Here is a 16,868-nt window from a genome sequence, read left to right as displayed (position 1 = left end):
TGGTGAGGATGGCACAGGATAGGGCAAGGTTCAGGTCCATTTAGAAGGCTGCTGTGAATCATAGTCGACTTGATGGCACGTAACAACAACAGTGAGAACACTGGAGTTTTTCCCAACCCTTCTTTGGTAAATATTTGTTAAAGAGTCTGTTAAGTTCTATGGGAGTATCCCAAGAAAGTATTCAAATTGAATTCAGGTAAATAAATATTACAAGTAGTTAGCTTTGAGAATAACAGTCTCTTCTCAACTTCCTTTTAGGGTTTATCATGGCTTCCAGTCATACTGTGCTGATGCGGTTGGTAGCTTCAGCATATTCTATTGCTCAGAAGGCGGGAATGATAGTCAGACGTGTTATTGCTGAAGGAGACCTAGGAATTGTGGAGAAGGTACTGAAAATCTCATCTAATTTCTTACTCTGTGTTCATTATGCTTTAGCTAAAGAGGTAATAAACTAAGAGATGAAGGAATCTGATAGCTCACTGGTAGGGACTGTAAGTCTTTTAATTCAGATGGGCTTCATTTCTGCTTTGAAAATGACTCGCAGTTTCCTATATGCTCAGTAGTAAACCAACAATTAAATAATAGCTTCTTTTAAAAGGTTACTAATCTTCCTAAGTTTTCTTTTTTGTAAAATTTTTCTATTATAAAAAAATAGGAAAGGGAGAGAAATAGCAAGAAGCAAACAAAAATCACCCATTATCCTACCAGCGCTAATATTTTTTCTTAGCATCACTTACTTTTTTTGTTGATTTTTATTAAATGTAGAATTGTATATAGCTAAAGAATAATAAAGATAAATTTAATAATAGAGATAAGTTCAAGTGGAGGAAAGACAATAGTCTCACTGTCTCTTTATTAATCAGGTAATTCTCGTTAGTACTTTATCTCTGACACTACTATCTTGTTTTAAAAGGGGTAATGCTGAATTAGATTTGTCACAAAAGATACAAAATTGTAAGATGTGATAGATACTATGCTTGTAGAAAAATCAGGAATATATATTTTGAGGACGAAGAATTAATATGACAGTCTGACATGAATTGAGAGAAGATACCAGGTGTGCTACATAGCAGTTCATTTTAATTTTTTTTTTAGATTTGGAAAAAATCATATACTTATGCTTTATCTTACAGACTAATTTATTATTAGGATTAGGGTTAATGAGTAGATGTTCTAGAAAGTCTAGAAGAATCCACATAAGTACAGCTCAATCCCATCTAACCTTTAAACAGCTAAAGGTTACCTTCAGCTATCGTGAAATGTTTTTATTTAACCTCATGAAGCAACAATATTGAGAGATCTCATAAAAGGAATTTCTGAATTTAGAGAGAAACTCTCCTAAATCATTTAAGAACTCCTTCCCAAACTTTAAGCACTGTTCATCTCAGGAGAAAAACAAAGTTGAAATATGAGTCAACTTCACTTTTAGTTAAGTCCCATGAATCGAAAAACTGGCAGCGCAATTTAAATGATAATGATACCCATGCACTAAGAATGAAATTGAGAACAACGCATTGTGTTATTGTTGTATGTCCTCAAGTTGATTCTGACTCCTAGTAACCTTTTCAGACAGAAGAGAATGTCCCATGGTTTCCAAGACAATGTATTACTGCCTTGTATGGTAGCAGATCTCAGATATTTTTCCTTGAGGTCCTACCTACCAATCTTTAGGTAGAAGCTGAGCATTTAGCCATTGTACCACTGGAACTCCTTATTTTTCATTAATTCTGCTAAAATTTGTATTCTTTATTGTAGACATCTGCAACAGACCTGCAGACGAAAGCTGACCGATTAGCACAAATGAGCATATGCTCTTCATTAGCAAGGAAATTTCCCAAGCTGACAATTATAGGAGAAGAGGTAATACAACTAGTATGTTTTTCCTTTTTTTTTTTTAATTTGAGATTTTAATGAAAATATATAGAGAACATGAAATTCCATTCATTCATTGTTGCACATTTTCCTCCCTACTCACTCCTCCCCTCCCATTCTCTTTTCTCTTTGAAAAAAAAAAAAACTTTCATTGCTATACAATTGACCCCCAGTCACTTTACTATGCAGATCTTATTCTGGACTGTTGTCATGCAAATAATACCTAATCATATGTTCCTTTTATGCAGTTCTCTCCCTCATCTGTTTTAATGAGGTATAGGTTATTTATCCCCTCTTTTCTTAATTTCCCCCTCTACCCCGATGTCAGTACTATTTTATAAGAGTGGCATTATGCAGTATTTGTCCTTTTGTGCCTGAAATATTTCACTCAACATAATGTCCTCCAGGGTCACCCATTTTATATAATATTTCATGAGTTCCTTGTTTTTCAATACAGCATAGTATTCAATTGTGTGAATATACCACAATTTCTCCATCCATTCATTTGTTGATGGGCACTTGGGTTGTTTCCATTTCTTTGCTATTGTGAACAAAGCCCTAGCTCTCAGAGAGATACAACAAAACAAATATGAGATACCATCTCACTGCAGTAACAATAGCAAAATTTAACAGAGCAGCAAACAACAAATGCTAGCGAGGTTGTGGAGAAAATGGGACCCTCATCCACTGTTGTTGGGAGTGTAAGATGGTGATACGGAGTTTTCTCAGAAAGTTGGAAATAGAAATACCATTTGACCAAGCAATACCACTACTGGGAATATACCCTAAAGAAACCAGAACTGCCATCCCAGCAGATATATGCATGGATATATCCATGTTTACTGCTGTGTTGTTCACAATAGCAAGGAGATAGTATATTTTAAAATTTATTTTCATCCAATGAACTTACAATTGACATTTGAATGATTTCTAAAACACTGTTAAAAGTTTAAGCATTATAGCTAACCATGTAATGTGGAAATTTTTTTTTCTTGTAATGTGGAAAGTTAATTACTGTATTCTAACATGGAAGAAATAGCTGATTAAAGTATTATGTTTTTGGTTTACTTCTAGGCTATGATTATTGTTATCATATTCAACATTAAAAATGTAACGTGGGCAAAGTTTTAGCAGTTTGTTGTATGTTTTGGTGTTTGGTTTGGGGATTTTATTATTATTATTTGTGTGTGTATGATTTTAATGAATATTTACAGAAATGATGGGTTTTCATTCATTCATTGTTGCACATTCTCCTCCCTCAGTATTTGTTTGGCTTTGCTTTTTTTTTAAATTAAGTCACACTCACCAAACATTATAACACTTGGAAAATGAAGAAATTGACATTTCAGGTGATTCAAAGGATAGAATCATTATCTGATGCCCAGTTTATAATAGTTAACAAATATTTTCTTTGTAGATCTTGTTAAGAATAATGAAATATGGGTAGTCAATTTTGATGAACCATTTATGGTTCATATTTCCATTTTTATTAGGTTTCCTTTAAAAGCTCTGAAAAGAAATGATAAATAGGAACCCACTTCACTTCTATAAAGTCTCTTTCAACTCCTGGCTACTTTCCTTCGTGTTTCTGAAGCTAAAAATCATCATAGGAGCAGACCATCCCATCTTTCTCCTAAGAAGCAGCTTTCAGTAGCCCATCAGGACCCCTTGATAAAGGAGAAAGGACTGGTGAAAATAGTGATATTTTATTTATCCTGTTACTGACAGTAAAGGTATTCTCTGTGTTTAGCTTCACTGTTACCATCAGTACTGTCTCTGCTTTAGGATCTGCCTGCCGAAGATGTGGACCAGGAGCTGATTGAAGACGGTCAGTGGGAGGAGATACTGAAGCAGCCATGCCCATCACAGTACAGTGCCATTAAGGAGGAAGATGTATGGTCCATCTTTATACTTCATTCTCTTTTTTTAATAATTTATATTGGTTTGCTTACAAAGGTCATAGACATTGTGTTTCACACTATTCTTCATTCACATTGTGGTTCATACAATCATTCTCATTAATTGTGTTTTTAAAAATTACCACTGGACCTTGCCCATCATTACCCTTTCTTTTCAGGTCTCTGCTGGATCCTTTCCATTTCCTTTTAATCTGTTGTATATTTAATGAAGAAGTAAAAAATTTGTCTATGCCAATATTTAGTAAGAAACAAGCCAGAAACTTGAAATCTTTCTTTTGATGTATCAGACAACCCTATGGAATATCTGGTCTACCAATTTACAGTTAGAGTTCTTATTTTTTTTTACAGTTTAAATTAAATATATGATTGCACATAACCACCTTGCTTCCTAAATATTCATTCCTTTACATAACCACCATACTTCCTAAATTTTAATTCCTTTAGCACATGTTCATAAAATACTTATTATGAGTAGACAGGTTTAGAGAATATAGAGAAAATGAGATACAGTGTCCTCCAGCAGAGACTCCTTTGCAACAAGTATTTGCGATTAGCATGGTTAATCCCTACATGTCCTCAGTCACTGTGCAAGAGCTAAGCAGCTCTTGTAACCTGCCTATATAACAAACCATTGCTTTTTCTCTGGCAGGTATGAGCTATGACCTTAAGATAATTAGACTGGTGGTGGTTAAAAAAAAACACCAACCAAATACAGCTCTTATGAATAAACATGAGTAGCATCAACCCATTGTTCAAAACATTTTTTAAAGCACTCTGAAAGTGAGCCCTGTACTGCCATCTAGAACTTAATAACATGCTCAGGGCTGTTATCAGCTAAGCATTTTTATTTAAAATTTGTAGATCAGACCTTCCCCTAATTTAATTTCTTCCATGATTACTAAGTATTCAGGGGGTTCTTTTTACTATTATAAAATTGATGATTGACTTCATCAGTCAATCCATCCATAATTATATAAAGGGAAAAAAAGGAATAATTATATTTAATGTATTTTAATCTAATTTTTAGTTTGATTTTCTTCATCTGTCTATGTCCTCTCTGTTTTTTAGCTTGTGGTCTGGGTTGATCCTCTTGATGGCACCAAGGAATACACTGAAGGTCCGTATTTCTCTTTTGGTGGTGGTAGGTTATGCTGTTTACTTGTATATACGTTCTTGACATGTATATAACGTGTATTATGTGGACAGCAAATATCATATTTTATGGCAACTAAAGTTGTGCTCATCCCAGCTATCTTATACAAAAGTAATTACCAAGACAGAGAGAAATTCCTCTCCCTTGTCTTACTCCTACAGACATTAGTAACTCAAATGAGAATCACTAACATGCTAAACCAGCGTTACCAGTAATTTCTTGAACTCCTAGTTTAATGGAGAAAATAATGGCAACCATGACTATGCCCCCCTTGCTTTGCCACCACGAGCTTCCCTTACTAGTCCTGCTTACTTGTTAGACCACATACCTCTCATCTGTGAACCATTTCTAACTTTACAGCTTCACCTTTAAAGATGAGTCTTGTTGACACAGTGTGTAATATTTCTTCTTTCTGAAGCTATCCAAGGAGAAAAATGTGAAAGCAACAAGCCAAACTAGAGTTGGCAACATCATGGTAAAAGGCTCATGCCAAGAACCAGTGTTTTAGATTAGTATGAGTTTAGAGTTTTATGCATGCTTAATATAAAGCCCACAGATTTTCTTAAATGGAATTTCTCTACTTCATTAAAAAAAAAAAGAAAGAGAGAAAGAAAAGAAACTCAAACTCTTTGCTCTCAGGTCAGAAGCAACTCCTAGCTGACTCTCAAGCAGATATTTGGAGGCTACAAATCTCTCAGGAGGAGATTGCCCATCTCTTTCCTGTGGAGCTGCTGGTGGATTTGAACTGCCAGAAAGGTGCCACGTTCAGGTTAGCAGCACAATTCCCTATGCATTATGTTCTCAGAGCTCTCTTCTCAGCTTCACAGCTTTAAAAAAATGTAAAAAAAAGAAGAGAAACAGGAATCTAATAATAATAACTGCAGCAATAAGGCTGATTTATTCAATTGATATTTAAACTGTACTAATGAGGCAGTGGTTATTTCATTTAAGTGACCTTAGATTCTACTTCTCTCTCTGGCAAAGGTCTCTTATAATTTGTGCATTTTCCCATAAGAATAATTGATCATAAATTAATCACTGCAAATTCCTTATCCTTACTATAGAAATATACGGCGCTCTGGTGGCCTACTGGTAAGAATCTGTGCTGCAATCCCAAAGGTACATGATTCAAATCCACTGACTGCTCTGCAGAAGAAGGATGAACAATCTCCTCCTGTCCCATCACTGCCTCTGAAAACTCAGTAGAGGGTCAACTCTGGGTCAGTTCCAACTCAACAGTATACAACAATAACTCTAAAAATAGCTTGCCGCAATTGATGTTACTAGGATGAATCATAACATAAAAAGATTATTTAGTAGATGTTTGTTTCTTCTTTATAGGTCTTCTTGACAATGTAACAGTTCTTATTGGAATTGCTTATGAAGGAAAAGCCATAGCAGGAGTTATTAACCAACCATATTATAATTACCAGGTACTGTTATAAGTTATAAAAATTTACTGTATTAGTTAAGTAATTATATATTTTTATTATTCCTGATGTCTAATCCAGTGGTTTCTATCTTGTTTGTACATATCATCTCGGAAATCTTTTAAAATATATATTCCCATTTTATAATTCAGACCTCCTGAATGAGAACTTGTAGAGAAGTTAATGATAAGACATGTATGTGTATATAAACATACATATACTGTATTTAAATATATTTTTATATACCACCTATGATTTACATATGTTGTTGTTATGTGCCATCGAGTCGTTTGCCACTCATAGAGCCCCAATGTACAACAGCCCTAAACTGTTACATATACTGTATTTAAATATATTTTATATACCACCTATGATTCATCCTGAAGTTTGGGAACTGCTAATAGTGCTCTTGATTAGGTTGGCATTAAGACACCTCATTTACAGGTGGTTTTTAAAGTACATTGAAGATCCACTTTTGCTGATGAACAAAATAACTGAAAAGAAACTCACCAAAGCTACAGAAGAACCAAATATAATGCAGTTAACCAACTTGATCTCATAGGCATGTATAGAACATTCCACCCAACAGGAGCATGATATATATTCTTCTATAGTGTACATAGAACACCTCTCAGAATAGACCATATATTAAATCACAAAGCAAGCCTAAAAAAATGAAAAAATATTGAAATACTACAAAGCATCATCTTAGATCACAATACTGTCATTGTCAGGAAGATCAAGGAGGAGAAAAACCCAATACATGGAGTCAAAATGACTCCCTCAAACATTATTAAATAATCAAATACATTAAAAAAGAATTAAAAATGTCTTGAAGCAAATGAAAATGAAAGCGCAGCCTACAAAAATCTTTGAAACACCATCAAAGCAGTACTCAGAGGTTTGTAGCAATAAAAAGAACTACATACATCTCAAAAGGAGAAAAAAGAACCAAAATCAACACATGAGCCCAACATCTCTGCCAACTAGTAAAAGAGCAGCAAGCATCAGCCTAGTTCCCAGGAGAAAGGGAGTAATATAGATTAGAGCAGAAATAAATAGAGAAAAAAAATCAGTAGAAAGAATCAACAATATTAGAAGTTGGTTCTTTCAGAGGATTTATAAAATCAACAAACCAATGGCAAATCGAACAAAAAAAAAAGAAGAACATGCAAATAACACAAATGGGAAATTAATTAGGTGACATCATGACAGAACCAGCTGAAATGGGAAGAAAAATAACAGAATATTATAAGAAACATTTAAAGAATATATTCCTACTGTTTTATTTGCTTTCTGGGGTTTCAAGTTCAGGTTCCTCCAGAGCCCCACGTGAAGTCTGACATCACCTCCTTACCATCCCAGACACAAAGTTCTAGACAACGCATTCAGACTCTATGGGGTCAGGGATAAGCTGTACCCTATTGCAGGGTGCAGAGAAAGAAATTTTAAAACCTAGACAAAGTGGACACATTTTAGACCAGAGACACACGGTTCAAGGCCACTAGCAGCTCAATGGGAGAAAGATAGGCAATCTCCTCCCTTCTGCTTAACTGTCACTGAAAATCCACTGGAGGCTCAGCTATGAGTGGGTTCCAACTGGATGGTGCTCAACAGCAACAAACTAACATAGACCAAGGTAGAATATTTGAACAGACCTATCACAAAAGAGATTGAACAGGTTATGCTTAAAAACATTGCTAACACAAAAAGTCCTGGCCCAGCTGGCTTCACTAGTGAATTGTGTCAAACATTTAGAGAACAGCTGCCACCCAATTCTACTCAAAGAGCTTCAGAATATAGGGGGGAAAAAGGAATACTTCTGAATTAATTCTATGAAGCAAGCATAGCCCTGATACCAAGGCCAAGCAAAGACACCAATAAAAAATTATAGACCAATATCCTTCATTAATGCAGATAGTAAAATTCTCACCAATATAACCCTGCATCTTATTTAAAAAATCATATACTGTGATCAAATGGGATTCATACCACATATGCAGTTTTAAAAAAACCAATCCATATAATTCAACACATAAATAAAAGAAGTGAATGAACCACATGACAATGTCCATTGATGCAGAAAAGGCATTTGGCAAAATTCAGCAGCCTTTCTTGAGAAAAACATTCAGCAAAATAGGAATAAAAGAAATTCCTGAACTTAATTAGAAGCTTAGTATACAAAACCAAAAGCCAACAGTACTATCAGTGGAGAGAGATGGAAGGCATTTATCTTGTGAACAGGAACTAGACATGGATGCACTTTATCCAAACTGCTGTTCAATGTTGTATTGGAAGTCCTAGCCAAAGCCATAAAACAGCAAAAGGAAAGGAAATAAAAGGCATCTAAATTGGCAAAGATAAAGCTATCTCTATTTGAAGGAGATATCCTAGTTAGGAAATTCCAGGGACTCAGCAAGAAAATGACTAAATCTAATTGACACTCAGCAAAGTGGCAGGGTATTCTTATCAACATACAAAAATACCAGATTTCTTTATAGTAACAATGAAGAAAGAAAATAATGCAATTTGCAATAGCCTTTCCCCCACCAAAAGTGGACTACTTCTTAGGAATAAATCTAATCAGAGTTGTAAAAGAACCTATACAAATATAACTATAGAGTACTGCTACAAGACAGAAAAGAAAATAAGAAACCAAAAGAGACTTACATAACAGGAAGAATATACCATGCTAGTGAATAGAAAGACTTAATATTGTGAAAATGCCAGTATTATCAAAAGCCTTCTAGAGATATTAAGCAATCCCAATTGGAATGGATTAACAGCAGTAGGAGCAAATATATCAGAGATAATAAGGATGACACGGGATAGGACAGGGTTCAGATCTATTGTTCATAGGGACCCTGTGAGTTGTACGCAACAGCACTTAACAACAATTCAGATATCGTCACAGATCTTCAAAGAGGTGGGAAAAGTAATCACAGACTTTATACGGAAAGGAAAGAAACCCCAAATAAGCAAAGAACAACCAAAAAAGGAAAAGTAGGGCATCTTACACTTCTTGGTATCAAACCCTACCATACCATTACTGTAATCAAAACAACTTTGTATAGGTGTGTACAGCAACAGATGCATAGACCAATGGAATAGAATTGAGAACCCTGAAATAAATCCACCCACATGTGAATAGTTGATATTTTACATTACAAATTGATAAAATCCTTTAAGTGGAGGGGAGACTTCTTTGACAAATGGTGCTGGCAAAACTGGATACCTATTTACATAAAATTTAAATAGGATCCGTACCTCATACCATATTAAAAAATAAATATATCAAGAACCTATATATAAACCCAAAATGCCAAAATATCACAGAGAAAAATAGGGACAAATTTAAAAGGCTGAGTCAATGACATAAATAGACTCTCAAGTATGAATGAAAATGTACAGCCAGCAAGAGATAACCTAGACTATTGGAACCTTCTAAGAACTAATCTCTGTTTGCCCCAGAAGACTTCTCAAAAAAAGGGAAAAAAAACCACCAAACCCTCCAACAGACAGGTGAAATATTTGGCAACAACATCTAACCAGTGACTGATATTTTGGTGGATGATTGGTTAAAGAAACTGTTGTATTTGCACAGTGGAGCACTATGCAACATTAAAGAATGAAAAAGAATTAATGAAACACTGTATAACATGGACGAATCTAGGGAAAATTATGCTGAGTGACCAAAGTCATCAAAGAGAACAAATACTGTATACAATCACTATCATAAAAAACTAAGAAAAGGGTTTTATATACACAGACTATCAGGGATGGTCACCAGGCATGGAAAGGGTGAGAAAGGGAAGTACAAATTAATGAATGAGTAACATAATTGAGGTGGGTGAAGTGAAAGACAATATACAATAAGTGGTTGATCAAATATTGTAATTCATGAATTTTAATTAATGTTAGAATATAAAATGTGTATGAACTATTGAATGAAAAAGCAATATGTTTTGTAAACTTTCATCTTAACCACAATGCTAGTTGAAGAAGTTAGTCACTCTGGCCAAGGGAAGATTCTCGCACGTAGTGCTGTATCATGTGCCTGAATTCCAGACTGTCTTGATAACAGAACCAAACATGCTCTTGTACTCTTTTCTTGTGTTTTGTCTCCTCTTTACTGCTTTGACTTTCTATTAAACTTCAGGAGAATTGGCTCTTTGGTAAAAAGACTACATAATTCAAAAGTAGAAATATACCACTGAAGCGCATTAAATTAAATTTTCAAGGAAATTATAGAGATAAATGTTTATATTAGTGTGGCCTTGTGAGAACTTTGTGAAAACCAAGTAACCAGAGTAGACTATAGAACTTTTATTTCTGATTTTAAGAGTAGTATTAATCTTTATTCTGGGATAAATTTGTCCTATCTTGTCATTTGTATAATTATTTCTTTTTATTTATAAATCACATCTGTTTGTGGTTACTTCTGAAAATATGGATTATTATTGTTGTTGTGTACTATCGAGTCAGAACCGACCCATAGCTGACCCTCTGGAAGGTTTTCAGAGGCAGTTAATCGCATAGGAGGAGATTATCCCCATCCTTCTCCCATGGAGCAGATGATGGATTCGAACTGCATGCCCTTGGGATTGCAACACAGCTTCTTTGCCACAAGGCCACCAGTTTATTATTAGTTCTCATATAACATTTCTTAAATGCCTGTTAATTCTTTGAATTTTACTTTAATGTTTATGCAGTATTGTATCCAGGCTTGGTGGTTATGGTGTAAACTTTAAAGTAAGTTGATAGTTGTTATTTGAAAGATGAAATATCATTCATAAATAACATTGTAATGCATGACACTTTTCATGAAAAAAAATCCAAAAGCTTAAGAATTATTAATAATTTTCATCCCTTCTTTCTGAGATTAGAAAAATTGTATTCATCTCTCACAGAACAATGAAAAGCAGATGTTAAGGGAAGACAGAAATGAAACCAAGGTGAGAAACAGAGCTAGGGTTTGGCGCTGCAAGAAAGTAGAAAAGCAGCAGACATTGTGTGGCCCCCAAGACAGACAGTGCCCAAGCCATAAACCCAATGTTTTGTCCCATTCTCCAGCTTCCCTGCATCCCTCTCCCTTTGCAACTGTCTCTCCCAACTCATTTTCCTCTCTTTTCCTTCTCTCTCGCTTTATGCCTTAAGATTTGGTAAGGTAAGTAAGAAGGTTACACAGTACTGTCTGAGGCTGAGAATTAGATTTCTAAGTAAGCATTATAATAGTAACTAAAATTTATCAGAGCTTACTGTGTGTGGCCAGGCTTAACTGATCATCATAGGTGTATCTTGTTTACTGCTCACAACAAATCTCTAAGGAAATTGTTATTGTTGTTGTTGTTGTGTGTCATAGAGTTGGTACCAACACAATAGCTAACCCTCCAGCAGGTTTTCAGAGGTAGTAAATCACAGAGGGCCATCTCTGGTGAATTCACATTCTTCCCTTTTGGTTGATGGAATAGTTCCTTACCACTAAGATACCAGAGCTTCCTTTGGAGCCCAAAGACTGAACAAATCAAATTTTACTAGTGCTTTTAGTAAATAGTGAATCTCATAGTTGCTTTAAGAAAACACAGCATAAAGTAAAAATGACCTTGTCTGTCTTTGCATGAGAGCGTCATAAACATTATGAATCATAATCAGTAAGATGTCAGTGTTAGTCTTCATTACCCCTAGAGTTTGTGTAGAACCTTTGAAGAGAAAGACTGACTGGTCCTGAGCTCGGGGGAAGACTAGCTGGTCACATAATGGAACTGCATTTACCTCACAAAGTCACCAGATCTCTTTCCCTGCATATTCATTTTCAGAGGAAATATGAGTGGTTACGGACTGGAATACTTGTGTTTACTCTTCAGTGTGCCTCCCTCTCTTTACTGGAATAACTGGGAAACAGAATTTATAAATAGGTTTCTTTTTTTAAAAAAATTGTTTTATTATTTTTTGTGCATATACTATCAGATCTGACAGGTACTGGAGGAGAGCATCTGGTGGATTTGAACCATACACCTCTGGGATTACAGTGCAGCTTCTTGCCACTAGGCCAGCAGAGCACCCAATAAATAGGTTTCTTGAGAGCAACAACTTCTTCTCAGTTGTGATCACAGTAAAGCCAAATGAAGGCTTAGAGCCACCACGGAGACTATTGGTACTTTTCAGATTCTAAGCTTCTTCTGTAGGTTCTAAGCTTCTTCTGTAGGTGGTGTCAAATAAAGAGGAGCAGAGGAATATATATATATATATATATATATATATAAAATGAGCACCCTGCATTGCCCACCTACTTGGTTTTTGGTCCCTTTGTTGCCCTTTTCTACATACTATCCACTGACTGCTGTCAGCTATCAGCCTTGTCCAGGGTCATGTCCTCACCAAGGCAGTTTGTGTCCAATGACTGATTGTTGCCAGAGCATACAGACCTGGCATTTCAACCCAATCTGGGACAACCTTAAAGGGCTATTCTAGCTCTGCTTGTGTCCATATGAGTTTGTTGTTGGGCCTGTATCACAGGTCAAGCTCCCTTTCGTCTATGTCCATCCCTTCCACAGGTGTTAATTGCAAGTTCTTCTTGTTGCTGTTAGGTGCCATTGAGTCAACAATGACTCAGACCTATGAACAACAGATTGTACCCTACCCTGTCCTCCACATCCTTACGACCTCTGATATACTTGAGCCCATTATAGTCACCATGTCAACCCACCTTGTTGAGCATCCCCCTCTCATTTGCTGACCATCTACCTTCCCCAGCATGATGATTTTTCCAAGGACTGGATATCCTGGCATACTCAAAGTAAGAATGAAGAAGCCTCATCATCCAAGAAGCACCTTGGCTGTACTTCCAGTAAGGCAGACTTGTTCTTTTGACAGTCCATGGGATATTCAGTACTCTTCTTCAACACCACAGTCACTGTCCAATTTCCAGGTGCATAGGAAGTAATTGAAAAGACCATGGCTTGGATAAAATGCACTGGGTTAACCTTTAAACTGACAGGAGCTCAACTTAATAAACATCGTGTCTCCCAGCCTGCTTCCCAGAACTCCGAGCCTCTAACTTAGCACATTTCCCTGTACTGGCACCGAGGATACTGCTATAGGACAAATAAGGTGATGTGTTTGAAAACCGTATAGCGAATGAACTGAGGCAGTATAGTTAAGTAATGAAAACCATCAGCTTTTCCGCTTTGAACACAAGTGAGCCTGAGTTTGGTTGTGAGCTTCCTAATGTCCTTGGTTACATTACTTAGATTCTGAATTTTACTTTTAACATCTATAAGATAGCATCATAGTAATTATTTCAGTGGGTTGTTTTTTAGAGTAAATTAAATAATATCTGTAAAGCAGTTAGCATAGTGCCTGGCACATACTCTGTGTTGAGTAGAATACTCTGTATATCTACTGTGTTAGTATAACTCAAGGTTGTCTAGTTTGGCTTTGGTTTGTATGTTAGTATAATGAACTTTTTAATGACTCCGTAAATCATTTTATACATCTTACTTTCCATGAAGTACACTCTGATTTTCTAAAGGAGGTGTATGATTATAATAATATGTTTGAAGTTTGTTGAACACTCCCAGAGAAAAATGTAGATCCTGAGACTGTAATGTAATTTTACCACAGTTGTAAAATCTTAATCCTAACCTATTATCTATGACAGTGCTTCAGTATCAGCCTCTTTATTGATTTCTTTGTATCTATGGCAGCAAAATACATTATCACCACTACCTAGTCCGATAGTAATAAGATGCTTTTTGTTCCTTGGATAATGAAAAGTAGTAATTTGACACAGAGTGTTTCATTTCTTGAGGATTTTGATGCCTTTCTGAGAATAATTTTTCAAAGGTCACAGTAAGATCATTGGGAGACTCAGAAAGGAATAGTCTTCAATATACAATTCCTTTCCTGTGAACTCCAGGGAGAAACCAGAAGCTCCATTTGGTACACTAGGAATCAGAGCAACAAGCAGACTGACCAGTACATTTTCTCAGGAAAAGTTCTCTGTGGATGATATTGCCCTTACACATTAACACTACCATGTTTTTTGTTTACAAAATTGTCATAATACTAATGTAATTAAACATTCCATTTTGGTGTTTGTTTTGTTTTTTTTTTTTTTCTTTTTCTCCTACAAACCTTGGTTTACATAGGCAGGACCAGATGCCACACTGGGGAGAACAATCTGGGGAGTTCTAGGTTTAGGTGCCTTTGGGTTTCAACTGAAAGAAGTCCCCGCTGGTAAACACATTGTCACAACAACTCGATCCCATAGCAACAAGCTGGTCAATGACTGTGTTACTGCTATGAAACCTGATGATGTGCTGCGTGTGGGAGGAGCCGGAAATAAGGTACAGTAATGCCCTGTGCTCTGCTCTGAAATGCACTTGAATAGCTTGGGGGGGAAAATGCCTTTTTAAAAAAAATGGGAAATAAGAATTAAAACGAAGTAGTTTAAAATTATAATTTACTCTTTAAAGCACATTTCAAAACATTTCTATTTTTAAAAAGCTTATGACTCAAATTTTGTCGTGGTTTTTCTTTTTATGCAGTAGTATTAAGAGTTAACATATGTAACTAGGATAAGAGCCTGGGTCTCTTGCCAGCATTTGTTTGCCTGTGAACCCTCCCAGATAACTTCCTAGACCTTTTTCTTATAGACTTTAAGGGTGGGCCAGCTTGCCTGTTCTGGCTGCTTCTGCATCCTTTCACCTGCTTTTCTGTTCTCCTCAGGAAATTGTGAAAGGGGCCACAATTTGACTTACACTCTTATTCCTCATCTCTTTTCATCTGATTGCCCCCCAGACCTCAAATATGTCATATTCCTCATGTCCAACTTGAGCACAAACCCTTTGTACCCACCTCCCAAAAGTGTTCCTCTCCCTATTTCATATCTTATTGCCCCAACCAGACACCTGTATGGCATCCTGGACTCTTTCCTTCTTCACACTTTTTTCATGTTGGCTGTACCTTTTATCATCTCAACACCTCCCTTACCTATCTCCTCTTGTCTGTGTCTACCATAGGAAATCTATCATCATCTCTCCTCATTCACTATTACGGTCCTCCAAAGTGATCTCCCTATTGAATCTACAATGCCTCAAGGGCAATTACAGATGCAGAATTTACCATGTCACTCCCCTGCTCTCAACTCGTGGGTGACTCCCAAAATTTAAAATGTAAAGTCCAAACCTGTTAGCATGGGATGCAAAAGCCCCTATAACCTGGCTCCTGCATGGCCCTCATCTCATCCCAGGCCATTCTGCATTCATACTTACACTGCAGTGGTCCTAAAGTACATGTAGTTCTTCATGCATAGGTAATTTCACACTTGTAGGCTGGCAAGGGAGAGAGAAAATGATATGTGTTGAACTTAATGGAATTAAAACACAGCCAGAGTGCTCCTTGGAAGCAAGGACGGTGAAGCTTCATCTCGCCTACTCTGGACATATTTCTAGAAGAGGCTACTCCTTTGAAAGGGGCATTGTGCTTGGATCAGTGAAAGATGGGATGACCTTAAATAAGGTGGATTAACACAGTGACTGCAGTAGTGGATTCAAATGTGTCAGAGATGATGAGGATGCACAGGGTTCAGATCTGTTCATAGGGTTGCTATGAATTGTACTCACCTTAATGGTGCCTTACAACAACAATAATGAATAAATGCTTATTCTTTGGAAACACTGTTCAACTATTTCTTACTTTCTTTTTTTTTTTAAGTATATAGTGATGAACCACAGGGAGAGAAAGCAGTTTTAAATATTTCAAAGTAAAATGTATACCTGATATTCACAGAAATAAAAATAGTGACAGTTTCCCCTACTTTTATAATTATAAACCCTGTATGTTTTGTTTTGTTTTTTTCTCCAAGGGACACCATTCTCCTTAGTAACAAAATCTTCATCCTACACATCCCCACCTTTTCTTTTTCTGTGAAAAGACCTTCTTGGTCAGTTTTTAGCATTTTTTAACATGAACTCCTTTGAGAATCTAATCAAGGTTATAACTCTCTGTTGAATTGGAACCGACCCATAGCAGACCCTCAGGCAGGTTGTCAGAGGCAATTAATCACAGAGAAGGAGATTGCCCATCCTTCTCCCACAGAGCAGCTAGTGTCTTCGGGATTGCAGTGCAGCTTCTTCCCACTGGGCCACCAGAGCTCTCTTGCTTTTGATGACTCTCTACTTTTTAAAATGTATAAATGTATTTGTATATACACCGATGTTCATAGCAGCGTTAGTCACTGTTGCAAGATCATGGAAACAGCCCAAATGTCCAACTACAATCTAATGAATGGAGAACTTGTGGTATATTTACATGATGGAATACTATGCAGCACGCAAGAACAATGATTTTGGAAATTACTACCAAATTTGGGAGGGACTGGAGAGCATTATGTTACCTGAACTAACTCAGTCTTACAAGGACAAGTATATAAGTATATAAGGCCATTATTGCAGAAGTAGAAAAATAACTAGTAAATGGATATGAGTATCC

At 36.2% G+C, this 16,868-nt stretch overlaps 1 protein-coding gene across 2 annotated transcripts in view; it reads left to right on the top strand.

Moving 5' to 3' along the window:
- The first annotated feature begins 262 nt into the window (after positions 1-262).
- BPNT1 (3'(2'), 5'-bisphosphate nucleotidase 1) overlaps positions 263-16,868 on the top strand; it is a 22,622-nt gene continuing 6,016 nt past the window's right edge. Inside the window, exons 1-6 of one of the 2 annotated variants that reach the window (XM_006894537.1) lie at positions 263-386; positions 1,756-1,860; positions 3,658-3,765; positions 4,860-4,908; positions 6,286-6,377; positions 14,525-14,722. In XM_006894537.1, the coding sequence (XP_006894599.1) occupies positions 267-386; positions 1,756-1,860; positions 3,658-3,765; positions 4,860-4,908; positions 6,286-6,377; positions 14,525-14,722 (672 nt within the window). In that variant the 5' untranslated portion in view covers positions 263-266. The remainder of the gene's footprint in view (positions 387-1,755; positions 1,861-3,657; positions 3,766-4,859; positions 4,909-6,285; positions 6,378-14,524; positions 14,723-16,868) is intronic. The other variant, XM_006894538.1, reaches the window with a different exon arrangement.

Source organism: Elephantulus edwardii, unplaced genomic scaffold (genome assembly GCF_000299155.1).
Source record: "Elephantulus edwardii isolate Elephantulus edwardi_28Jun2011 unplaced genomic scaffold, EleEdw1.0 scaffold00146, whole genome shotgun sequence".
NCBI lineage: Eukaryota > Metazoa > Chordata > Mammalia > Macroscelidea > Macroscelididae > Elephantulus > Elephantulus edwardii.
This window is presented reverse-complemented; position numbering and strand designations above follow the sequence as displayed.